Source organism: Nothoprocta perdicaria, unplaced genomic scaffold (assembly GCF_003342845.1).
Source record: "Nothoprocta perdicaria isolate Ctin4 unplaced genomic scaffold, notPer1 scaffold_207, whole genome shotgun sequence".
Classification (NCBI taxonomy): domain Eukaryota; kingdom Metazoa; phylum Chordata; class Aves; order Tinamiformes; family Tinamidae; genus Nothoprocta; species Nothoprocta perdicaria.
In genome coordinates, this window is record NW_020455283.1 from 1028810 (window position 1) to 1056606 (window position 27797).

At 35.4% G+C, this 27797-nt stretch overlaps 1 protein-coding gene across 1 annotated transcript in view; it reads right to left on the bottom strand.

Moving 5' to 3' along the window:
- The window catches only part of ASCC3 (activating signal cointegrator 1 complex subunit 3), a 241478-nt gene that overhangs the window by 29823 nt on the left and 183858 nt on the right, over positions 1–27797 (bottom strand). The window contains exons 31-36 of the mRNA XM_026038316.1: positions 21373–21510; positions 21151–21271; positions 18110–18242; positions 15651–15776; positions 5937–6048; positions 5555–5689 (exon numbers count right to left, since the gene is read on the bottom strand). Of these exons, the coding sequence (XP_025894101.1) occupies positions 5555–5689; positions 5937–6048; positions 15651–15776; positions 18110–18242; positions 21151–21271; positions 21373–21510 (765 nt within the window). The remainder of the gene's footprint in view (positions 1–5554; positions 5690–5936; positions 6049–15650; positions 15777–18109; positions 18243–21150; positions 21272–21372; positions 21511–27797) is intronic.

A 27797-nucleotide genomic window follows, 5' to 3' on the forward strand; every position in this document is an offset into this window, starting at 1 on the left:
ATAAGAATTAATCAATAATCCTCTTATGTCCTTTGCTTTAACTTGCTGTGCTAAAGGCACAATATATACTGGGCATCAGTACTGTATGATGTAATTGTATCAGCCAACCGGTCCTTACCTGATCTGAGAACATGCCGTAAAATGGGACATTCTTGTTTAGCAGTGTTACAGTTCAGAGCAAAAACTTCTTTTGCTGCCAGAGAAAAACCTTTCTCTGCTTTTAAACAGTAGTCAGCAGGGCTGAATTAGTGTCACTAAGTGAGCTAAACTCTGTTATAACAATTACCAGCAATATAATTTTAACTGCTATAATTTGTAGTATAAATAGTTTAATCCTACTGCAAGGCAATCATTGACAACGAATGAGGACTGAAGAACCACTGACTGCAGAGGGCCTGAATTTGCCTATTGAGCTGTAAATACAAATAAGGAGGCACAAAGCTTATTTTATAAAAAAGCTTGACTTCACCTTGATAAATACTTTTTTTAGAAGCTTTTTGTTTGAACAAATACTTTGCACGTCTCAAAACAGAGGCATATGACACGCTTGCTGCAAAGAAAAAAGGCCATGCAATTTCCAGGTGTACACATGAACTCTTTTCAAAGTACTGGCTGCTGCACAGCTAACACAGAGGCTGAAATATCCCACCACGACTGCGCTTGCAATTCCAGCTACCAGGTGGTACGCAGAGAGGCGGCCGTGCTGAAAAAATAAAAGATGGTGTGGGGATGAATTGCCTGCAGCTTTAAGGAGCCAGCTAAAAAGCGAGCTTGCTGTCGCTGAACCTGCTGCAGCAGCCCACATACCAACGACCAGCATCGATTTGCCACAGATGGCAGCTAGTGTTCACATTTGTACGTACAAGAGGAGCCTCGTGCTCCTACCTAGGCGAGCAGAGGCAGGCCTAATAGCTTCCTGCCTCCTCCAACCGGCTTACAAGGGAAAAGGGAGTGCCCTCCCGCTACGGCTGCCCCTGTGGCTCCCGATAATGGGATTTATTTCTCCACGTTTCTGGCAGGAAGAGTTACTGAAGCAGCTGGGTGTAACGTGCAGCTAGGCCGAGGCTGGCTCCCACCGCCACTGCTATCTGCACCTTCACAAGTTTTTACCCCAAATGCTGGACTGCAAAACAAACAAAACAACAAAAGAAATTACAGATATTATAGTAATGGATATTCCAAGATAACCATTCCTATCGTATGGCCTCCTGGAAATATGTTGGCAACCCTTAACCGCAACTTTAAAATAGGTTTTATTTTTACTTGTCGGAGTATTTACTCCTTTCACAAAAGTTGAATAAGTGGATCAGAGGAAATATTTATATCAGAGATTAGAAAGTCAGTGTGCATTGGAGTTAATAGGACTTTATATTTTCTGTTTCCAAACCTAATTCTTTTTTTCTTGATGCCCTAAAAATTAAAGACTTGAAATCATGTTCAGGTAGCTATCTGTAGTGGGTATTGCCATCCTGATTCACCAGCTGGTGGTGCTTTTTTTGGGAAAGCACTTCCAAACTAACAAACAAACAAAATAACCCACATTGCATTATCATGTTAGAGAGAATGACTATATTCAAGTACAACAGCAGGACTCAGATTCAAGAGTGCTCCATCTACTGGGATTAGAGAGAAATTGAGCCAAATTTCATGCATGTAAAGTTTTAGTAATATTTGGAACACCCTGGATATGCCTAATGAGATTTGGATACTATAATAAAAGCATTGCAGAATTTTATTTTTAGCAACCTGAATACAATTTTCAAATTTAAACTATTTCATTAAAAATACTTAATTCGACCTGGGAATTGAAGCACAAAGGCTAGAGACATATCATAGAGACTGTAAAAAAAAAAAGTACATGGCCCTGTAAATTCCTATGTTTAGGATTAACTTTATGCACTAAGCAATCCCAGGTGTGGATTTACTGTGAAGAAAAGATGTAATGGTAAGAGACAAGGTAACACTTTTTTCCCATTATCAAGCAGTCAGCGGGTGGTGCCTCAGACCAATCCCTACTTACTCGGTGGCCACAGCAGTTGTGTTCGAACAGCTGAGAAGGCACCTGCATACATGTGAAAACCCTTTGAAAATCTGCAACCCTTTGAAAACACAGAATGTAAATAACATCATCCTCTTTTCATTTGATATGAAGTTTATACAGTGAAGGATGTCTGTTCTTGACAACAAAACGCCATTTTACAAGAGGAATGTAATGAGTATAGTCTTGCTATTCTTTTACGTCTTGAAGAAAATCATACTACACTTTTACTCCATTCTAAACTAAATCCTGAAATTACACCAATAAATGTAGACTTGAAAAGGTTTGCCTTAGGAAGACTGTTCTGATTTTTTAACAAAATGGCTCATAGAACAGAAAAAAGTTTTCTATAATACCTTAAAAGAAGCAAAATCTTTTTTCATTACCCAGTAACATAGTAATGTTTCTACTATGCTTTCCTGGGACAGTCTTACACACATACATAAAAAAATTACATTAGCTTGTTTTTAGACACTATTGTCATAACTTACTAATTCCTCCTTCCCTAGTGTCTAAATGGAAACCAGTTGTAAACAATCCCTCCTTGATGGCTCCCTAAGATGCAGCCTGAAGCCTGCTTAGGAAATAAAGCTATTTTAGACCGTGTGTGCAAGTATTCACAAATACTCATAAACTTGCCTGGTTAGAAGAAGATGTGACAATGAGGATAAAGAGAAAATAAACAGAATAAACAGAAAATAAAGTTAGTTCAGTTTCCCAGAATCAACTAGTCTGGATACTTAGCGGACACTGAAAGACAGATAACGTGTAAATAAAACTACTTTTCTGATATTTATATATCTAGGATATTTTGATTCGAGGATGTTTTGTGAACCTCCTTCCAAATCTTCTCCTTCAGCAATGTCAAATTTTCTGCTGAGGTCCAAAATGCTTTCTCCAACACAAGTCATTAAAACAAAACCATGTCGAGTATCAAGATACAAATATAGGGAAGAGGTATGTAGACATCTAGTGTTTTTCACCTAGGTCTTTTTCTCCTCTGCACCCAATGCACAGATTAAAAGCAGATGGTCTTCAGATGCCTCATCAGGGGGTTTTTAGCCTTAATTAGTCAATAATTATTCATTAACACTTTCTCATCAATAATTCTTAATACAAGAAACATCATAACTGAACAATGATTAAACTTGCTTGGATTACTATTTTCTGAAACATGGCTATAAAAAGTCCTATGGAAAAGCTCCAAATATTTTTTCTCAAGAAAAATGTGTATGCACACCAGCACAATAATCTAACCTCACCTGCTAACTGCAAACTAGACATCTCGAGCACAGATTTAGTGAGAGTGGAAAGCAATCCACGAGGGAACTGTACCTTACCTACCAGTACCACTTATTACTGCATATATTCAACATGATGAGATTGTGGAGATGTTCAAATGTGTTATGTTCCTGTTCATGAAATCATTACATCATCCCATAAACCATATTGAAAAAATCCCTCTGACCTCTGCAAAATGCTAGCAGATGACCAAGTGGAAAGATAAAGCAAAGACAGAAAAAAGAACAGGTACTAGGGGATTATGGATGAACTGTCCTGATCACTGAGGCAAATTTTGCTGTCAAGTGACTTTCTGAAATTCAAAATCCCTTAATCACACTCAGATTTAAAACTTTTATTATGATCATAATTTTCTGAATTCTAAAATAAAACATTGTTCCACCCCTCTCTCCCCATTTTTAAACAATCTTTTGTTCTTTCTCAAGGTACATGTTGATCATTTGGCAAAAAAATAGTACAAACCTATTTCAAACTCAAAATATTGGGATTTTTGTTGTTACAATTGTATGTTTCTGCCTTCCTTACATATATCAGATCAACTGGTCATTGTCTAAAGGCTTGGACAATTATGAACAACAACAACAAAGAACCGTATGTCATACCCACAAAATCCTGTAACTGCATTTGAGAAGTGTTTTGGATAATTATTCCTAAATAACACAGTCCAGAAGTCAAATCTTAGAAACTGAGTAATCAGCAAAACAGTCACAATTATAATCATGTTGTGCAATGATAACAGACCTTTTCTACTACAGGCTACAGCTTTCAGTTCCAGCATCATTAAGAGATTCTTCAAATTACTTTTTAAATATCCTTTTCCCTCAGGATTTTCACTTATACCTAATTAGACTACTTACCCCATGCCATGTAATTCCCTATTGCCAAAACTGCTAAATGCTTCAATAAGTAGGAGGAGGGCACCAGTGGAGCAAGGCAGATGTAATGTCACTGGTTAACAATAGAGGTGGGAAGCAACTGTCGTAATTACAAAACTCATTAATTTACAGTGTTTAGGAGAAAAGAAAAATCTCTGACAAAAACTGCTGAAATGCCTATTCTTTTCAACACTGCATCAAATTGAGAAAAACTTTCAATTTAAACATTGAACAAGATGGAATAGTAATTTCACTAGTAATGATGAAACCCAATATCTGCACAAAAAACAAGGAAAACTTGTCAGCTATAATGGCATCTACCCTTCATTCACCGTTTTCATACTGACATACTTGGACCCTAGCTAATTTCAATATTATTGCTTTTAAGACTGTAAATGGACAATTTGCAACAGTATGTATTTCAGCCAAAAAATATAAGGAAGAATTAAAACAAAATAAAAGGATTTTAAAGTTTGCAATCTCTAATCACCTCCAGGGTCCTAGATTTTGTCTAGAAATATTTTCCATTTACCTTTCCATTTCAAGAATATCAGCTCTTTAATAGAGACTGACAATGCTAGGTTCTGTGTAGATCATACCTCTTCCCTTTGCTGCTCACTAGCTCTACACAGTGGCATGAAATGTCCCTCTATCTCTGCTATCCTTGTTCTCAGCATTCCCTGTCCAAATCTGTCTGAAAAGAATTTCTGTAGTTTCTACGTGGAAAAGATTTTCTCTACAGAGAAGAGGATATTTTAAAGAGACAAGAGCTGGAGAAGGCTCTCACCTTGCATGTTCAAATTTACATTATTATTTATAGTATTTTAGAATGGAGTAAAATCTGAATCTGTTATGATGACATGCAATAATACCGTGTTGAATAACATACACTATGTCTGGATCTCTGTGTTGAAATCTTCTGCCTTGTACACACTTCTCTTCTAAAAGTCACTAGACTAACTGTATAGGCTTGGAGTTATTGCAGTTGATAAACTCAATAAGACCTATCAGGAAATGGATCTTCCTTTTGCATCTCCTCTACCTGCTAAAGCTGCTGTATCTTCTAGGTAGTCTCAGTGCAAAGTGATGGCACTGGGACAGTTTTAAGACATTAATATGTGACACACTTGGCATGTATGTGACACAAGAGGCATGTATAATTTTGAAGTGCCGAAATAGGAAAAACGATTCAATCGCCTCATTCAGAACCACAAAAGCTGAAATTACAGGTCAAGGAAGAAAGACTTTTTAAACTTCAGGGTGGTCCCTCACACATTTGCACTTATCTTTAATAGCTACAAGTTACAGATGTTTAAATTATGAAAATATGATCACTTACTGTCAGAATTAAGAGCAATTCTTCAATGCTGTTTTCAGGTTTCAACTGGTCTTTGAACATCCCAATTGTTGGATGCTTCAAATAGTAATAGGAAGCAATGCGGCCATATGTCAAAGGCTCAATGCTGCGATTATCCTGTTAGAAGAGGAATCAAATATACATGGTTCTGACAATAACTGCAAAATATTTTAAGACTAGTTTGTAAGACAGAATAGTAAAAATGATCTAGCATCAAAACTAGGCTCAAGCTGCAAACCTGATGAGAAACAGCTCAGTTTTCAACAATTCTTTTTTCCAGGGACAAACTTTAGTATCTGAAAACCGGAGCCTGTATCCACACAGTTTCCTCCACTACACCTTTTGAGGCACAGGCTGCTCTTACCTCCCCAATTTCAATGCAGTAGGAGCATTCCAGATCAAAGAGGGATCTCTCCACAAGGCTCGAGAGGTACTTATTCATAGTGTCATGGCTCACATCGTCCAAGTTATAGTAACTACAGAGATTGAAAGCAGAAATACATGAATACTTGCGACACTGAAAATTTTTACACATACATGCACTCACGCGCATGGAAGAGCAAATGTCCACATTAAGGGATTAAACGCAGAACTGTTCCCTTATATAGTCTAAAAAGCAATCCATAATTCTTAAGTGGGTTGCGGGAATAGCCAAAATAACACTAGCATGTACATATGGAAAGATGAGGGTTTCTCTATTAATAGTAAAGCTGATTCAAACAGAACTGGACATTCGCTTTGTGAGCTGGAATATTTTCCTGATTACATAAGTATGAAAGTGAATAAGCAATACTAACACAAATACCAGGACTGTTAGCTTCAAGAGAAAGGAAGAAACCCCACCAAGGGTAGCAACTATTCTTACATTCTTGCATGCTGAAAATAAAACCTAGGCATATAGTGACATCTCCTGAAAGAGTAAAACTACACCATCCGAATGCTGATATTTGTTATTATATGTCATACTCATTTTATTCTAAAAGCTAAATTTACTAAAAAAGATACATTTGTCAATGTGAATACTCCGTGTGTTTTTATTTAGGTAAATTACTGCACTATTATCTAGAATAACTTAGTTCAGTTAACTGCAGTAAGGAAAAATGGCCCAGAATTAAGGAAAGACATTTATAAAGAGGGCCAAAATATTTGGTTACACTCCTATATAAAAAGAGTCAATGACTGAAATTTCCTTAACTGTAGAATTCAACCTGAACTATGAAATATTTATTCACACACACTAACGGAATTTCAGGGGGGCATTTTGCTTAAAAACCTTTAGATAAAAATTTAAGAACTTGAGCACTAAATTAATCAAAACTACCAATTTAGGAAGTAATAATAAAAGTACAATATACAGTAAAGAAAAACTAAGCAGGCCCAGAAATTTTTATTTTTTAAAAATTTTGAATTCAAATGGTACAATGAAATCATGGAATTTCAAAGCATAGTTCAAACGAAAACGACCAATGATTTATCACAGTATTAAAAAGCACAGCAAAAAAGGATGCTCCTGCTCAGGAAAATCCTTTCACATAAACCAGGAAAACTGATATTGTTGCTGCAATTAAAGATGCTTCTTTATTCACACTACATCTGCTTTCCTGAAATTTCCTGCTGTTACAGCAACGTATTCCGCATCCCCACTGGAAATAATACCACATGTCCTCAGAGATTAGCTCCTGTCAGCAGTTTAATCACTTATTTTGTGCAGGTGAACAACTGGCTGCACGACCCTGTGCTGAGATTCATCTCTGCTTATTTTACACAGCTACATCTGCCCCCGAGTTAAGTCAGCTTGATTCCCAAAGAGGAGAAACAGGCGCTGGCAGAGTACTCTTCACCTGACCTGTTTTAGATATCTGTTTTAGGATGGGCTGAAATGCGATCGCTGACGGAAAAATAAAGGGAGTTTATACAATTTGTTCAGTTTTTGATGTTATATTTAAATTCCCGTTCTCTGTGATCTGATTTTGCTTTCAGTACTGTACTGCTGTAGCTTGAACATTTCAAAAGACAAATTTGTGTTCAAAATACTAAAAGCAGCACCACTCAGTGACTATTTATTAACAGAAACTGATTTTCATTATTTTTTTCTTAAACAGTTTTAGCATTGCTTCATCAAATGTTTGTAATAGCAACAGAATAACCAAAAAACCCAACATGCTAAATATTTGCACAGTTATTTTCAGACTTTTATTCCCTTGTTATTAATGCCAAATTATGGATTTAATTCATCCATGTTTTGAATTTTCACTTGTAACTGGGTAACGTTGCAGTAAAACACTAAAACCAAGAAAAAGTGATTAAGAAAAAAACAGTTTTGAAATAGCTACATTATATACAAAGTATACAGTAGTGGTCAGTCCTATGATATTTTATATAAGCTCATATTAAAATTATCTCAAATAATTAAAATAGCTGTTCTCCAAATCAAAAAACAACCAAAACCCATTTTTTTATTGACTAAAAAGTTTTATCATGCACATGGCCACACATTTTCAGCCTTATCCAAAGAAAACACATTTGCAGCAGAAATAGCAGAAATTGCAGCAGAAGCTTTCAGAAGCTTCATTTTCATATATGGATAGTCAGCTTTTAAATATACTGAATTAATATAGTAATGATAAAAAATGGTCAACATTTCCATCTGTACCTTTTATTTGCCTGATATTTTAGCACCTAACACATTTAGATTCTGTTTATTAGTAGCAATTATTTTGTAACAATTTGCTTGCCTTCTGAAAATAATTCCAGCAAATTAACTACATAAATTGCTTAAGGATGCAAACAGAAAATCTATTTTATACATCTAAGCCACTAATGATTCATTAGTGTTTTTCTCTAAATTGAATGTAACACTCCTGAAATCACTCTAATTAAGGCACTTTATTGCCGCAGTACTCAGCCTTGCACTGTATCATTTCTGCACTACTATTTGCAGTACAACAAAACTGATGCTGAATACTGACAAAACAAGTGAAAAGATATGGTCTTTATTATGGAATTTATTTTTGAGATTGTAATTTTGAGGCCATAAATCATTTTTCTTGTAGGCTTACCTAACACAGTATTTCACATGGAATATGTCACCATAAAGGCATTACGATGCCTTTTAGAAACTGAATGTATTTTAAATTTGCTGATTTTTGGTAAAATATTATCAGCTGTGTAAACAGCTAATAGCTCAGTGCAAATAAAGCTGTATGAACACAAATCTCCAACTGGAATCTCGAGACAAGGGACAGCAGTGTGTCATAACTAGTATCTCTAATGGGGTAAATATAATTTTGAGCACACCCACTGGAGCTTCTTGGTCACTTAGCACATTTCCTCCTTATAAAAAGCAAAGCCAGTCATCTAGAAAGACGATGTTAAAATCATTAGTGAGAGCAGAGGTATTGTGAGATGAGACAATATTTGAACGTACAAATATAAATGCAAGTTGAATCTTGCAAGTTGGCTTGCTCTGAGTCTAAAAACCGCACTGTGAGTTCTCCTGTGAAGCTATATTACTTAACTACTTAATTATAGATAAAGAATAAAAACAATGCAGTTTCATGCTCACTGCATTGAATCATCTAGTCATTATTTTCCCTTTGCTATAAACAGACAGCCTACCTTTTTATCAGCACACCATTTCATTTATTTCACAGTGAAGCCCAGTTTCACAATAATTGACTTGTCAGAAGCTCTAATTTATGAGGCTGGGCTCCGTAAGCCTTCGCCTATATTGGACTCAACCTGCACACAAGCAGGGTTGAATATTTACAATGCTGTTAACAGGTGCTGAGTTGTTTAATGATTCTAATAGCCAGAAGCGTACTGCGAAAGCCAGCGGGATCACAATTACAGGCTGTTTGAACACAACAATTACTCGTCCCCTGAGAGGTGTGAAAGTCAAAGGCAGTTTTATCCTAACAGCATCTAGCACATGGGCTAGACAGGCTAACTTCCATTAGTAGTCCATTGGGAAAAAGCAATAACAAACCCCTAGGTATCGTAAAATTTTACAAAGTACATAAAATTTAAACAATCGAAAAACTGAAGGAACTTTTTATTGTCTTTAAAATATATTATTTTAAAGCCCCAATCTTGCAGAGCTTAGCAAGGACAACAAACCATGAAACATGAACTTATTTCTCTAATCTGAGGAAGTGTGGAATTTCATCAGCTGAGAAAGATAGAGAGACGTGCAGGAACATAAAATGTAGATGAAGTTACACAAAACATTTAGGATTTAATGTGAATGGTGGCAATCATTTCCTGTTTAGCTTATGTAAACCTGACCTGAGATCTCTCTGGGAAATTTTTCATTGGCCTTGAAATGGTCTTGCTATAACTGTCAATGCTGTGAAGTTATTTGTTACTGCACAATGTTCTTTATGTTCGGATTATACGGTAGTAATAGTGACACACATAATGAAAATCAGTGGCAGAGTCAGCTAAAATATTAAAAGAAAAAAAAAACTTGCTAGCTAGCTGGAAGGAATTTTGAAACAAATGGACAAAAAGACAAATCTACAGCATTATTCAGCATAATTTGGTAGCAAGAAACTCTCCTTTCTGAGGTTTTATGATTCTGAAAAAGCAGAATTTTGTGGTGTGCAGGTATGGGCAAAGCACACAAGGTCGGTTTGGGAAGTTGTTTTACTGCAACCACAAACTGCCTTGCTTTTGTGAGCTTGCAGCTGCCACCTTCTGCTGCCACGTGGCTGGTACCGCTCCTGGCACCGCTCCTGGACCTGAGGGGCCCACGGCCTATGGGCCAGGGTACCAACTCCTTCCTCTTGGTAAGGAATTGCTGGTCCAGCCTGGAGTCTGAGTCAGGCTTGCTAAGGCATTAGAGCATAGTTAAGCATTAGAGCACAAATGCAGGCTAATCAGTATCTGTATTTTTACATTTAAACCATTGTTTTCTTGAATTTATATATTTGCTAATGCCACGTATTAGAAAGCACTTGATAGATAACATAGTTAGCTTTAAGTGTTTTTTAGCATTTTGCTATATTTATGAAAGAAAACCAAAAGAAGTAATTCCAGTTTTGCTGGCATCAGGATGGCATTTACCACCACATTAATATTCCTAATTAAAATATTTACAGGAAAGTAAATATTCCTCATAAAATGTCTTAACATGAGAAATCAGAGGTAACAGACAACATGTGAATTTGTGATCTGTTGATCGGCTCTTTATTTTTCCTATGAAAAACCTCAAGAGTTGATCTGCACAGGTAATCATACCCAGGAGCAGGCGGATGACTGCAGTGTGAATTTGTTTTCTGAATGGGGACATGCTGGGGCCTTGGGACACTGGCCCTCAGACAGCTGCAGCAGGCGCTTTGGAGACCAATCAAACACCCAACAGCCTGCAACTTCCCATGTGAATAATTTGATAAAAACACTTCATGAACGATACTTTTGTTCTTTTGATACTTTTTGCTTTTTAGATCACTGCAATCCTAAAGAACCAAATAAAAAAACAAAATGTAATGAAATTCTTGAAATTAAATAATGCATATAGCTGGGAACAGAAATACAGTCACGCAGATCTAAATGCAACCCTAAATGATCTAAATAAATCCATTCTGAGAATATCTGTTTACCACCTCAGAGTATGGATATCAATAATTATTGAGGTGTAATAATACCCTCGCTTTCTAATCTGTTTTTACTAGTTACTGCCAGTTTTTTTCCTATCTCTTCATCTTAGTTAATCATCATTAGTTAATTAAATTTTCATCAGTAATCCTCTTTCTGATATGATTCCAAACTAGCACTAAAATTCTGAATAACTGTGATTTTGTGACTGAAATACATACATATTACTGGACAATACTGTTACCTCAATGCAAATAATAACTGTAATTATTTTTCACAGATTCACAGAAGAGTTGACACAGGAAGGGAACTCCGGACACATCCAGTCCAATCCTTGGGTCAGGGAACAGTCACCTAGGTTAGGCTGCCCATGACCATGTCCAGTTGAGTTTCTGACTACCTCCATGGACGGAGACTTCACAAGCCCTCGGGCAGCCTGTTCCAGTGTTCAACCATGCTTGGAATAAATGATTTGTCATATTCAGGTGATATTTCCTGCATTGATGCCTATTGCCTCTCTTTTTTTTTTTTTTTTTCCATAGCCTCCCATTGGAGAATCATACACACTGATCAGATTCCCCCAAATCTTGTCTTCTACAGGTTGAACAGTCCCATCTCTTTTTGCTTCTCCTCTCATGAGGGATACTCCTGCCCAATCATCATATTTCTCAAATTAGACATGCTCAGCCAATCATACTGAAAAAAGGAAATTTAAAGTAAAATACAAGTGTACGATTAGTGATAATTAGAGTATCAATCAGAGATAATTCCATTTAATTATAATTTATGATACATTATTTTTTTCACTCCAGCAAGCTTCATGCAACTGACAAGTGGCAAATCTTAAGAATGATTCTCAGGATTAATTTAACAAAATTTGTCAGATATTCAAAAACAATTTACATAGAAAACTAATTTTGTGTGAGCATGTACATGTATAAATACATAAAACTGAACACATTTTAACAGTGATGTGATGTGTACTCTCAGATTATCCAAAATTTAGCATTCCAAGTGAAAGATGATTCTGCTTAGTTTTACGTATGTTGTAAATTGTTATTTCTCTTTTACTGCCTAAGTATCTGGAAAACATCATAACCTGATTTACAGAAAATGATTCCCATAGTCATTTCTCTTTTGCAGAAAGATGTGGGTTATAATGTTTTATATGGGTAAAAGTCAAGGAAACAGACAAGGAATTTTCTTTCATGGAAAGCAGATATTCCCAAGGCTTCAGTCTGTTAGATTTGGGATAGACAACACTCAAAATAGTCCCTTCCAAGGAACAGGGCACTTAGTTAATCTGTCTTTGAACATGGTATGGACTAAGTAGGTAAAATACTAGTTAAAGGTATCTTCGGAAAAGGCAACATATTGTAGTACTTGACTATTGCAGAACAAAATCTTTACTTGAAGTGCAAATTCAGAAATCTCTACAACATTTAGAAACAATTTCCTTGGAGGGAGGGAACAAGAAGGCAGATATTCTGGATTTTGAGACTGATACGCTGTAGTAAACAATTTTATGTGGAACTCCCCTCTTGTTTGTACACTGCAGCTTGAACACCATGCACATAGTTATTCAGTATGAATAAAACTCTGAAATTTCTGAATTACTCTGAATAAAACTAGTACTCAGCTACTTTAGCCTCCAAATCATCAGCTCAATCATCTTTCTTATCTATACAGTCAAAATGTATTTCACAGACACCAGGATATAGAGATTCAGCAGACAGGGAAATTAAAATGGTTTGATGAAAATAAGTATTGGAACATTATAAGAGACATTATTAAAGTCTACCAAATTATCACCTCAGACATGCCAGAAAAGCTTTCTTAATGATGGGATGTTTAGAAGAAGCCTGGATACTTAGAGCAAGTAAAGGTAGATTAATATTACTTAAATACTATACATTGATAGCAGTCAGTAAGACATTTTATGATGCTAGCTTGCTAGAACAGAGTGACCCTAGATTTGTTTATGCAGTTTTTATATATAAGTAGCTAAAATTGTAAATAAGTGAAAACATAAATCTTCTGCATATTATCTAAGCCCATTATTTTGAGGATTTACAGCATCACATGCAGTGCCTTTCATGCCAATGAATCCCAAGGAAATTTATCAATCATGCATATGGGAATTATTCACCAGTAACGTATGATCACCTGCTGGCTGGAAAGTAGTTAATGTTTCAGAATGCAGTGAATGTCAATAAAATTGCATTGGGGCAGGACATGATAAAGAACAGTATATCAGTTAACACTAACTTCCACTTTGCTTCTACTCTTGTGTAAAAAAGTATTACTTAGAGCCTCAAGTAATTCTTGCCTCATAATACTAAACATTTTGCATATTCCATTACTATACTGCTGTTTACACTAAGTGCTCTTAATTGTCACTGACTTCTCCTCTTAAATTGCTCAGCTTTCCTTCAAAGGCTGCCTATGTTGGTGCTGCTTAGCTTGAAAGAAATCTGAAAACACCACAGACAGTATGCCCAGGAACTCTACTAATTAGCCAGTTTAGCAACCTTGGATGAAACTTAATAGAATTTATTATGCAGAAGAATGGAAAGAAAGCACATCCATTGCATTTGCACTTGGTAACTAGAAATGACCTTTCATGACACAGTCAATAATGTCCTTCATTTCCTTCTCTGCGTGCCTGAGTATAGCAAGAACACTAAGTACCTGCATGTGGATGAGACGCTGGGGAAAGCAGCACAAGTTGTGAGTTGTTCCAACCTGCATGAGTAACTGAAAGACTCTGGTTTCAATCTGCATTCCTCTCCTGCACTACGGCCATGACTAGTCAAAATCTGTTGACCTTGGGTCTTGTCTCTCACGACAAAGACTCTGCATCCCTTTACGAAATAGTGTTGTATTTCTAAATTTCTTCAGAGAGTCCTCCCAAAATAGCAGAATGGCTTAATAGTTGATACTGTGATCACTTCAATTTCCGCTTTCAATGACATGGCATATTAAAAAAATTGCTGAGGAAAAAAAGGACTATCAGTAAATATGCCAACTTTGTACTCTACTGGGAACTTTCTTTTATAGTAGGGAGAACCTGGCTATTAAATCAGATAACTATATTTCTGTAGTCTACACTTACTGTTATGATTGGTGTCATATATTTAAGACACATCTACCATAGATACTATGTGATCAAAGCTTGCCAAAAACAAATCAACATTATTTAAATTCAATAACAATGAATTTTAAAATAACATGGCTTACACAAAATAAGAAGAGTGTCTGCAATGACACACTTTTTAACAATAGCTTTTGTATTGATCATGCACAAAATTTCCAAGTCACATATGAACAAACTTTTGCATTTCAAAAGGTGAGAAGAAGGGTAAATACAAACAAACTTAGCTTGCTCACATCTAACCGAGACAGACAAAACCAGAATTCATCTCTTTGTCAGGCTCTAGCAAGAACACCTTCTACACAAATTAACATATTTTATCAATTATAAAGCAGAGGAGTCTCTTTTTTTTAAATTTAAAATTCTAATAGTATTTTTCTTTCCCCCAGAAAATCATATATAAAGTCTGTTTTGCAGGACATTCACCAAACAGGACTAGATATCTAGATGCAGAATTCAAAACTAAAGACAACTAACACAATTCAAGAAAATTGGCTTTTATCACCTGCAGGCTCCAACAGCAGTTATCCATAAAGAACTCAGCTGAAAACACAGCCAAATGTTATGGACATTAATGCAATTTCAGAAATATGACATTCTGGAATATATCAAAAAGTTATTATGCAACATTATGAAAAAATGCTATAAAACCCTAATTCTTTATTTGTCACATTATTTTGGGTGGCAAATGATCACATGATCCATACTCTACCATCTACCTAGACCAAAGTTGTGGCAAAGGCAGGTTACATTATTGGAACAGCTCAGAAAGTTCTGCATACCAGCTGGAGCTAGGCAGGATGCTAACAATCACCGAAAATATTGCACACATGGCCCCACCAGGATCCCCTAATGAAAGTAAACTTTATCACAGAGGAACAGCTGATAGCTATTCTCTCATTTATTAGGAAAATTCAGCTCTTAATAGATTTCCTATAGAAGACCAGGCATAATGTAGCAATGTGGTAGCTTTAAAAAAAAAAAAAATAAAAAAAAAATAAAAAAAAAAAGTAACACATTATAAATATAGTACCTAAAAGAATGTGATAATCTAGAGTTTTATTTTAAGGATGCTGATGTAGCCTTCTCAATAATGCTATTTTATAGTTGTTACTATATTGTAAAGTAAGTTATCTGCCAAGAAATGCATTTATATTTAGAGAAAAGTTATTAGAAAAATGTGCATACAAGTATTCTCCCATGTGTGGGCCAGGAAGGCTCCTGCAGTTGAGACTGCTAAGGCTCCAAGAGCAGGAGGATCACTCTCAGATCAACTCTACCCTCAGCTTACCTTCAAATTAAAATGTATTTGTATTTTATACTCACGTTGGGTTCATTATAAGTCGTCGGAAAAAATAAGTCCAGGTGATATAATCCATTGCATCCTGCTTGGAAGTAATAGTTCCAGCAGCAATTTCAGCATTCAAGTGGTCAGCCAGCACTTCTAACAAGCTGAGGAACAGGAAGAGAGAGGACTTAGCCAACTTGATAATCACGGAGTTGATTAAAGGGTTTATTACTTTTAATGTGAAAATTTTATATTTTTTCCTTCTGGTGATGGAGGAGAGGGAAGGAAAAGAGTATGTTCCTGCAAGGTCAGTCATATTCTTTACATGCTAGTAGAATGAAGTTTCAATTACTTCTTGATTGGACCAAGAATGCACAAGTTTATGTCATTCCTGTAATGTATTCAGATGGAGCTACTCAGTGGTAACTTCTGAATACTGTATGTTGACCATATGATCATGCTGGTTTAATTCAACAGTGAATCATATGGAAAGACCAACAGGAAATGAAACAGTGGCAATAGCTTAGCTAAGATTTGACAAATAATTTAGGGCTATTAAAATTACATCAAAACTGTTTCCCCCAGATTTGGCCTTGTCTTCATCTGAAGATGAAGAAAGCTAGTTTTATGCAGATGAGTCTAAATTCAGAAAAACAAAAAAACATGTAAAATGATTCTTTAAAAGCAATATATTGTTTAGTGTCACTAAATGAAATAAAGACTTCCACTTGGGCAACTAATGAGCTCATGCTTGGCCTGAGTACAATCAGGCTATGGCAAATATCCATAAAGACCAAATTAACTTTCTATTGTATTAAAATCCTTCCTCTTTTCCTAATCTTTTTCCCCCTAATACTAAATGTAAGCAATAATTTGGTGAGAGCAACTGTTTTATTACTCTGTCCCACTAATTGTACACTTCTGAAGGTAAGATCTATAGCTGTTCTACCCAAATTGTCCAACAGAAACTGGACAAGTTACTCTGTTCAACAGTCTTTTCACCATAGAGAGTCCTTGCTCTTCTAAAGTGCTGTATTTCTGATCCACTATCAGGGAATGCACAAGGGCTGTCATGTGAGTTGTGCACTCAGGACTACAATTAACACACACATAATGATTTTTTTAGACCTTTTCTTTTTTCCTTTTTTTAATCTGAAGTATAACATTAATATTTGAAATACTACCAAAAGCTGATAAAACATTGGTAGGATAAGAAGGGAGAGAATGATATGATAAAAACTCTCCAAAAAAAAACAAAGCTTCCTTTGAAGCTATGAAGAGTCTTAATTCAAATACCTTTCATAATCATAAAGGAGATCATGCAGACTCTAAGTTCATCATATCACAAAACACAGAGAACTTAATGAGGCTGCCATTAACATGTGAATCTTCATATATCAGTTTATCATATGTTAATAATAAAATACATTTTTGTAAATTGTGAATTTAAGGAAATATAGACACATAAAATGTGTCTATACATACAAAAAGGGGAGAAATTTATAGTACTTGAAACAGAAATAAGGTGTGATTACAATTTTGGCACTGAAGATACGATTTCTTTATTTAGAAACTCCACGCAGCAACAAGACTTTCCATTTTATACCAGCGCCATACAGTCTGGATGTAACATCAACATTTTAACCATCCTGTTCTTTTGACTTCATAGCTAACATTCTGAAGAAGTTCAATTTCCCGTCTTCTTTTCTAAGTGCAATTATACGTTAAAAAAAAAGTGTGGTTTCCTAAGGAAATGAAGTGTATTTCTCTACATTTTTGTTTGCAAAAACTGCATATGTCCATCAGTACACTGCAGAAATTAGCTTTCAAATGCACCAGCTCACTTGAACTAGATTTCACAGGTGGGTAGCACTCTCAAATTCCTAGAAAAGTCATGACCATACAGAGGTCAAATTAGCGCTCATGTTGAGGGATGAAGTTTCCTTGGGAGAACAATATTGTGAATTCTTCAACACTGAGAAAAGCTTTCAATCAGCTTTCTCAATAAGCTCATTCCTTACTAGATTTCTAGGAATTTCTCCATGAAATACATGACTATAGTAGCCTGATATAACTAGTTCTGTTCCTAATGGAACAACTATTTTATAAAGATTAAAAGTAAGGCAGAACTTACATTAAGCAAACACTAGTTTTGCTAAGTTAAAGGGGGCTCCAAAAAGGTAGTATTTTTAGTTTTCTGACAAAATAAATGGTTGTGAGGATCATTAATAGTTGTCCTACATACTGGCATTGAAGAACAGCTTGTCCCCTCATTCAAATGTCTGAGGCAAAACTGAGAGACAGGGAAGCAGCATTATCTAGGGATGGACTAAAGAGCTGAACAATGTTTCAAGACTCCTGGAAGAAAGGATTTTTCTGCTTAAAGGTGGATTATATGTCGTAGAAAATGCTATTTAGGAGATAACTTGGTGGGAATTTGCTTAGGTTTTTCTCTATCCTTCATTTCTCCTATTGTTGATAGTTTCATTAGGTTTACCTGGATTCCACTGGGAAAGGTTCATAAAGGAATTTTTTGTAGAAGTCTTTCTTAATATCATGAACTAGAATTACAGCTTTGCCTTGGTCATCAAACTGCGGTCTGCCAGCACGTCCCATCATCTGAAGTACATCTGCCAGAGAGAATAAATACATTTATTTCTGTATAACAGGTCTTTTCTATGTTTCTGTGGTCTCATAAATCCTATTGGTTTTGACTTTTTTGTTTTTTTATGTTTATTTTTTCCCATCTTTGGTAAATTTACAATGAACTTATTTTGGCAGAGTCTATATTCTTGGTTGCTTCACAACACTACAGTAGTACCCAAGTCTACATCTAATATAAATTCCCTCTTCTCTCCTTTTATTTCACATCCTTCCATTGTTTGATCATGTAATTAAAGATCATATGAGTAAAACAGGACTCATGAAATCTACAGTGGCAATTCTGTATTATTTTCTGATTTTCAAGTACTTGACTTTTTGTACTACTAAAGTTTCTTAAATTGGTCTTTTTCCTATATATGAAATATGTTCCTATATATGTTAGGTTTTTAGAAGAAGATGGGTATTGTGGTTGGAGAAAGGACAAGACCGACGTTTCAGAATGGGATACAGTAATGGACAGTGGTACCAGAAACAGCCTGAAACTTTCATTCACTTGTGTACACACAAGCTATATAGACAATTTTTTAAAAAAAAATTGGTTTATTGATTTTGTTAATTTAGAAATGATCTTTAAATACAAAATGAAAATAGTTTGAAAATTATACTTATGAATAGATATGTGCACTGGGGATTGATGAAACAACTTCCTGCTGTTCTAGTAGGGTGAATTAAATAGTGTATGATACTATACAGGAAATGAATTTACCAAAAAGAATTGAGGAAATGACTGTTGCCACTATCCACCAAGTAGTTATCCAAAATCAATATTTTCGTTATGGACTATACACTGCTTGGCTTCCTTCAATCACTTGACTAAACTGTTGAAGTGTCATAAATGATCCAACTGGCCAAGTAAATGCCTGATAACTGAAAGAAAGGTCCTCCTGAAAACCTCAGCATTCACTTTGAGAAGGGCTTTTCCCTTATTTTCAAATTACTGAACAGATTGGAATAATTCATTCTGCTGCCTCTTTAGAACCAAAGCCTTGATACAAAAAGGTAGCTTCTGCAGGAAGAAACCAAGTTATGCCAAGATGGAACAGTGAAGTCATAGTTGGGGGCAACATTAAAGACAGTGTTTTGAAAATTTGGAAGCATTTCAGACAGAAACTCATTAAAAATTCATTTTGTTGCCGCAGAAAAACTGCATTACCTTTCCACAGAACTCCCAGATACATAAATATTCTGTACAAAGTTAAAAATAAAATTGCTCTAAGCAAACCACACCACATGTTTTTTCATAAACTAAGGAATCTGCATTTCCTATTGTAGCACAGACAACACTATCCAAATGCTTCCATTGTGGAGGGTGGTATTTTCCCCTCAAAGCACAAGAAAAATATGCAAAAATCAACCCCCCACAGCACAAGCCTTTTCAAGACTACGCATAAACTGAATTCAAAACGGTAGAGAAGACTGAAAGTATCAGAATTCCTTAATGCATTTGTGAGTACTTGCACAAGCTTTCTAAACCAGGCTCCAATGCTAACCCAGTTTCTGGTGTCCTCTGAAACTATCCCCAATTACTTCCCCTGAAATAATCTGCACTCATGGCTGTTGCTCTTTGATGGTGCCATAGATGCAACATCAAATGCAAAACCAACTCAAAGCAAATTCCGACTTGGTTTCCTTCCCTATTACGTCTCCTGGTTCAACAGGGAAGGTTGTAGCCGCTGCTCCTCCAACGTGCACAGTGAGATGTGGCTTCTCCCTGAGGCTGCTCGCACCGTGCCTGAAACCAGGAGCACACGGCTAAGCTCCCAGGTCACCTCTAAACAAGACAGTCAGTCTGGCAATTGATCTCAAGCTTCCTATAGAGCAATAACCACTAAATTAAGCTCTACAATGGGTTACTTGGGTAAGTAACCCCTGTAACATTTTCAGTTTGAGCTTTTTTTTCCTTTTCATTAGTAAACTCCTCTTGCTAAAAGGACGCCGCTTGGTTAAAAGGATGCGAGATCTGTATCTCTGCTACGGATTGCCCTGATCTGCACACAGATCTCTGGGGTAACGGAGGATCATTTAATAATAAACTTTCTCTCGTGAAAAGAGAAAAGGAAAACGGAGCAGGAAACCTGGAATAAATTTAGCTTGTCCTCATTCCTCAAGCTCAGTACCATCTAGACAAATATTCTCGCTGCCTGAACTTTGAAAGAAGTCCTTCCATGGCTCGCTTTCTTAAGCTTGTTGAAAATACTGCAGAGCAGCTTATGAAAAATGGAGTTGACTGGAGGCAGGAAGCAATAAAAATCTGTATCAAACCAGAAATTCAGATACTTAATTTAGCGGCTGTGTTTTTCAAGTATTGGTTATATTTTAACTTCACTGAAGATATTACACTAGTTAATGTTGTTTTTGTTTACTGTTAAGCGAATACCTAAGAATTCTATGTTCTGATAGGCATGTGATTCAACTGCTGAATTTCAAAGCACGAGGATGTTTACTACTAAAAATCTGTATCAAAATAGGAATAGAATTTTAGAATAGACTAATTATGAAAACCAATTTCAAAAATGAAAATACACCTTGTGTGAAAACTTGCTTTTATGCTACTTACTAAGTAGCTGAATATGACTTTTATTGGCCCTTTAATTGTTTAATGTATATTTTGGATGATACTCATTATAGGGCTTTAGAAAGAAAAAAGACTTTTGAAAAAGAAACATGATTTTACAGACTAAATCTATATTATCTATAAAATATATATTCACACACATAGTATTATGTTTTCTAAGAAATTATATTAAATAAAGAAAACGCTTGAAACCTCCAAGTTGGCTATTTTCAGGGATGACATTCTAAGTAAATCTGATCATTCCCATAGGCTCCAAATGCAATTTGGCACCTGTGCATTTTCATAAATCATGTGAATACCTGTAATTGGATAATCCACGTAACGTCTTGTTTTTCCATCATAATATTCTGTTCCTTTAACAATTACTAAATGGGCTGGAAAATTTACACCCCAAGCTAATGTACTCGTGGCAATAAGAACCTAAAACAGAAAGAAAGATTAATGAGGTATACGTAACAAAAAGACAACTTTTAAAATTCCATGTAAATCTCATTACTGTAGGATTCAATGAACAAATGTACCTGGATTTTGCAATTCACAAACAACTCTTCCACAGTTTTTCTGTCTCTCTCGTGCAACCCTGCATGGTGCATGCCTATTCCAAAAGCAAGTGTCAGCTTCAGATTTGAATCTCTGACTGTCACTATAATGTCATTCATCTGTAACAGAGAACAGTTACATGCTTTAAAATGGTTTCACAGAACTTTTTAATCTTTTAAGGCTGCTATTATCCTAGTTTTTATGGCAAGCATAATTTGTTCAATACTGTCTACACAGACAGAGGCAAACACAGTCTCCCTTCGCTTAACGGTCTATTTATAGCCTAAGAAGTCAAGCAATATATTAAGGATGGCAGGAAAAAAAAACATCAAATATACATGATTTTATCGACAGTATTAGTAGCACAGATAAAGAACTCAAAATGATGAAATTATTTTGACAGGTCAGACGAATGCTATACATATTCTTCTGTGTTTATTTAAAGCAACTCCTAATATCAAAAGGTTTAGGACTGGTATAAAAACAGAAAATTCCTTCAATCAGTAACATAACAACAATGATGGGAAAAAACGGCTCACTAATGTCTATAAAAATATACAGTTTCTTACTTTGATAATTTTGCAATTATGTTCCAGCAACAAAGCTTCCTATTCACAGGTTGAAATACAGATTAATTTGGTTAATTTTTCAAGTGCAAGTTTTTAATGTAAAGACTCAACTCCTATAGCGAAATCCGGTGTACTGTAGCTGTCTTAATGTAAAACTTTTAAGTTTAGGCAAAAAGGTTTTCTTACTGTTATTTATTGTTTTAAAGTAAACCTCATATTACGGATTACTCAGTAACTGCTTATGACTTTACATAGTAAATTCTGGAATAAGCTCATTTATTTCTGCACACTATCTCTGTGAATATACCTTCACTAATAATGAACTAGAGCTTTATAACTTCTGTCACTTGCCTAGTGACTTTTCTCTCTCAATACATTATTTTTTTTAATAAGGTTATTTATTATTTTATGTTATTTTAATACAATTATAGCCCAGAAATTTCAAACTCCATCTCGTAATACTGGTTTCCTGGTGCCACCAGCAGTGGCATGATGATACTGCATATTTATGGCAGCATTGCTCACAATAGACATAGAAGATGTAAGCACGATTACAGAAAGATTTGTAATGCAGAACAAACCACTCAGAGTAACTGAAGAGTATGGGTTGAATATTCAGTTGCATCTCTGTTTAACTTTCTCAAAGTACTGTGATATTGTACCTGGATCATTAAAGTAACATTCCACCTAAGACTCTCAGGTGTTGCACTTATTCAGAATTTAACTTTCTCAAGTTTTATAATTCGCAAACCTTAAAGTCAATGTAATTATTCACATGACTAAAACCAAGGAGGACACGTCATTTACAAATGTAAAAAAAAATCCTGAAAAGGTGGGAAAAAAACCCCCAACTTGAGAAAGTAGTCTCAAATCAGGGTTAAGAAATAAATACAATATCTACTTTGTAAATCAATCAATCAATTTTGGCAAGTTAAGCCATTTAAAAAAATCAAAAGGCTTTTTTTTTAAAGTGGTATCAACTAACAAAACTAGAATTGAAAGAAGTAACAGAAATTTATGAAGATACTGATAATGTTTTATCTTGGTCCAAACAATTTGAGCTAATAGCAGCTCCTAAACTTCATTTTCACTGATAATGGTGAGATACTATCAGGAACATCCAGGCAGCTGTGTATCATATATTATTAGATATACTTGGTTAGAGTGGCTTAAATAGAGCTAGCACGCATAAGAGAAAAGAAGGCTTACAGAAGAAAAGAGTGAAAAGGGACTGTAAAACACTGAAGAGAAATGAAACGGAAAGAAAAAAATATACATTGAGAAATAGAGATGGGATATAATCTATTTAGGAAAGGCAAATAAGGAGTATATAAGTAAAACAGAGAAAAGAACTGAATGAAAGGAGGATATGTTAAAAGATAAGGTTTATCTATCTAGATGCAATCAGCAAACCTTTGATTTCTCTAATCAGCATGAAGACATGTGACTGTAGTGTAGACAACATGAATTATGACCCATCTTAAAATTTTCTTCTTCCAAGACAAAAAAAAAAAGATAAAATGAAAACTTTGTATACTGTTTCTCCACATCTGTGATCACCAACATTCATTACCAATTTAAACCTACTAAAGGTTTTTTGCTATAGATTTATGAAGTGTTACTAGCACTATACAATCTCCTTATGTTTGGATAGACACTATCATTGAGAATCAATATGTATATATATCAACATGTATATATTTGTATGTATACATTTGACAAACAGAGAATTAAAATGAAAAAGTGGTAAACAGCACCAGCAGTTCCATGAAAAGATGTGGAGAATTCATTCATTTCCAATGCACTTCATTTCAGTCCTCATGAAACGGAGAAAGATGTCATCTTACTGAAATAAATTTTCTCATTCCTACCAAGAATTATCACCTAATCATCGTCATGTCTTTCATAGAAGAAAACAAGCGAGTTCACATGACACTTTTTATTTAATTATTCACATGAACAGAATTTAATAGGTGGAAAATAATGAATCTAAACTCCCTAATCTTCCATAAAAGGCCAGTGATCAGACTAGCTTTGCCTTTAAGTCTCTGCACAGTTAGTCGACAGTGATTAGGCTGCTCCTTCTACCCAAGCAGTTTTACAGCATTATTTTCACTACAGAACCTGAGCTGTTTCTTTTGGACATGCAGTTTCCAGCATAAAATATCCCAAATTCACACTGCTGGGATTTTAGTCCAAAATGTTCCTTCTTGCTTTTACAATCAGCAGTGGTTATTTTTTTCTTCCTCTGACTTGTATTACAGCGGTGGCCTGTGGTGCTGTTAGTCATACCTGCAAAGCAGTGTAATTTAGCACAGGAAAACTAGCGGACCCTTAGCAGGAGACCTGGCACGTGTACTACTAGCCTGTCATTTTAGCAGCAGGGAATCCTAGTCATTTTTAGCTGACCCCTTACTTTCACATAAATCAAGGTAATAAACACAACTATTTTACCCATAGGCACAGGCCAAGGCTTAAAAGTCTCATGACATTTTATTTAAAAATACAACTCTTTCTTATGCCAGCGTAGTGTAAGAAGATTATCACTTTTTATTCAGAAATACTGGCATAATTAATGGCTTCATTAATCAGAAACAGACGTACCAACGAGGCTATAAAATAAATCCAATGTTTCTGCATTGTTACCATTTCATTATTGTTAATCTTTTTGAACATTAACTATAAAAGATAAAAGAAAGCACACTTTATCTTCAGTATTTTAAAAATAATACATTTATACAAATAAATGCAACACCAGTTCAGGAGACTTATTCTCAAATAACATGAGGAGGGATTTTCCCTGGAGGCCAGGAAAAGACGGACAGGACTGCTCTCATGCTGAGGAGCCTACGCTGTCTTCAACAGATTTCTCGATGAACAAACAAAAATACATCCCATGCACTCCTCTAACATGACCTTGAGTAGGAACCTAGCTGTAACAAAAAAAACTCGAAAACCAAATTGAGACTTTCATATTACTGCAAAATGTTTATTATATAAAAAAGAAAGTTTATTCCTACCTTTATAACTCTAACCTTTGAACAAGCTAGATTTTTCTCAAACTAGTAAGTAGTCATTTTCTTTGTTCCTGCACATATGTAAACTGTTGAACCATTTACTTTAAGCTAATAGAACTTTTTTTTTTTTATATTTTAAATTTATTATACTTAAAAAGCTTTTGTAGAAAGATAGGATTCCATTTAAGTAGATACATTACCCTGTGCCTGAAATACATTCCAGTCAGAGTATAATTCAGCAAGTTGATGACAATGCTGGCTCCAAAAGAAAGGAGGAGACCAGATTGGACAAGAATGAGCTAACAGATTGTGCAGCCCAATTCTGTCCCTTTGAGTGTGATATATTGTTTCAAGATGCTAAAAACCCATATTTTCTCAAAGCATATCTGTTGTGCTGGTTTTCCCATTTTCACAGAATCCTCATTATTAGTACTCTGTACTCTTTTCAAAGCACGTCAGACTCAGACCATATGCCACTGAATAATGCTTATCAATTGTCTAAAATGCCCAATAGAAGAAAGATGTGCCAAACAAAAGAATCGTGAAAGTTATGAAGTCTTTTACAAAAATAATTACATATTTCACATCTGCTACAGATGTTAAGTGAAATAAAAACATCTCCTTGTTATAACTAAATGTTAATTTTTTATGGCACACTTTTGAGTCATAAAAACAACATCTTGTAGGAGGAAGTTGAACTTTTATAATGAGCAGAACACTTAGAAATCATTCTTTGGTACCCTCCTGATCTCTAAAGACAGAAAAAACCTCAAAACTTTAAAATGAAAAACTTCTCCTTAAAATTATTTTTAAGAACTGACTTGTGCTCATATCCCAGCAACTTCCCTACACAAAGTGAAATGCTAGTTCCAGCTACCTCAGGTAAGATTATTCAAGAAATATTTTAAAATACGGTTGAGGTAATTGAGATATATTACTAAAAGCTATTCGCTTAACATTAAAAATCTCATTTAGAATACAGCAATATACCTATCGATGACAGAGACCAGATTCTTCTATTCCTGTTTTATAGCACAACAATACTGTGGAGCAAGAGCAAGGAGATAATAGGTTCATAAAAAAAAAAAAAAAAAAAAGAAAGAAAAAAAGAGAGAGAAGGAAAATCCTTCTTTTAGCTTTTAAATGTATATATATTTTCAGAAACATAAAACAACTTTATGGTAACATTTAATTCACTTGTATGCGTATGTTTATGCATATTTGCCCTGCACATACTATACACACATGTATGTATTCGTTTATACGCACATTCATATATCTGAAGTCTCAAGATCAGTGTGGGCATGCTTCATTCTTCCCAGGTTGGTGAGTGCCCTTTTATTCAATTCATAATCACTGAATTCAGCGGGAGCTAGGAATTACCTGGCTAGTGAACACTAGAAAATGTATTCCTGTGCTAAAGGATTTCAGTTATTTCTATAAGTCTCAAAGAACAGTCCTAATAAGATGCAGATGGTAAAACGATGCACACAGCGGACAGCAGAAATCATTGTGGTTAAAGTTAAAATGGTGTACATGGGTACTTTTCTTCTCTGCCCTAACACTGTAAATGTAAGGAAAAAATTCTTCCCCTCCTCCCCGAACCACAAACCACCCACTCTACTTGTTTGCTTGTGAGAATTATATTAGAACTCAAGAAACAAACAATAAATACTTCTTTGTATTTTTGTTTTAGATTAAAAACAAAAAAGCTGTAAAAACATTAGAGGGAAATAAATTTAAATAAATTGAAAATTTGTTTCTAATAAATTCTGTTGTGCAAAGATTCTAAAATCTACCATCACCATCACCACAGACAAGGATGTAATTTCTGAAAGAGCTTGTTTCTTTTTATTCAGCTCCTAATTTCATGTTGAGCATTGTATGTGATTTGACCCAAGCCTAACATCACAAGCTGGTGATAGTGTCCGTTTTTGAAAGGATAACCTTAGCTTTGTCCTCTTAAACAAACAACAGGTCATAAGGTTGGATATTTCAGTCCTGGCTGACTCCAAATTAAAGATCTGTCTAGGAAATGCATATTTAAAGATCTTATCATTATACAAGAAAAGCAGGGGAAACATAAGGCTTTCTTTTCTCATTGTCACCTGATGGTGCACTGCAATCAATAAGCAATAATAAAAAATGAAGAACCACTCCATTTACAGTGGCAGTCTTCCCTAGGTGATGTGCTGCCTATTCAGTTTGCTCTTGCGATGCACCTGTGCCTCCTAAGCACAACTAGGGTGCCCGTAGGAGAGTGGTGTCTCCTTGCAGCCTAGCAAGGAAAGCAGCTTCAACTGCTTCTTGGCTCTTCTGCAGGAAGGAACTACAAATTCTAAGGGGGAAAAGACATCTGTGCATGGACAGCGCACCTTAAAAAAAAAAAAAAAAAAAAAAGGAAAAACAGTAAAGCAACCCATATCTGAGGATGAAGGTAGGTAACCATTCTCCAGTCTTCAAGAGATTACCCACCCAGACTCTGCTTTGGGCAAACTGTGAGCAGTGCTGCTTTGATGCTGAGGAGCCAACTGCTGTACCAGAACTTCTGCCGCTTTACGTATAGCAAGTGGCAAAGATAGGGATGAGCTTTGTTATCTACAAATCATAGTAAATAGCATATTTCAACATGACCGGGGGCTTTCTAGCTCAGACTAAACTAGACATGAGGTATTCAAGTGGATATTTCTTCATGAAAAGCACACGCACAACCTGAAACTCATTTGGACAGAATTTATTAAACAAATCCAGCTATTGTTGTGCAACACAAAGTCCAGGAGAACTGGGAAACTAATCAGTGCTAGAAATGACAAGCTTCAT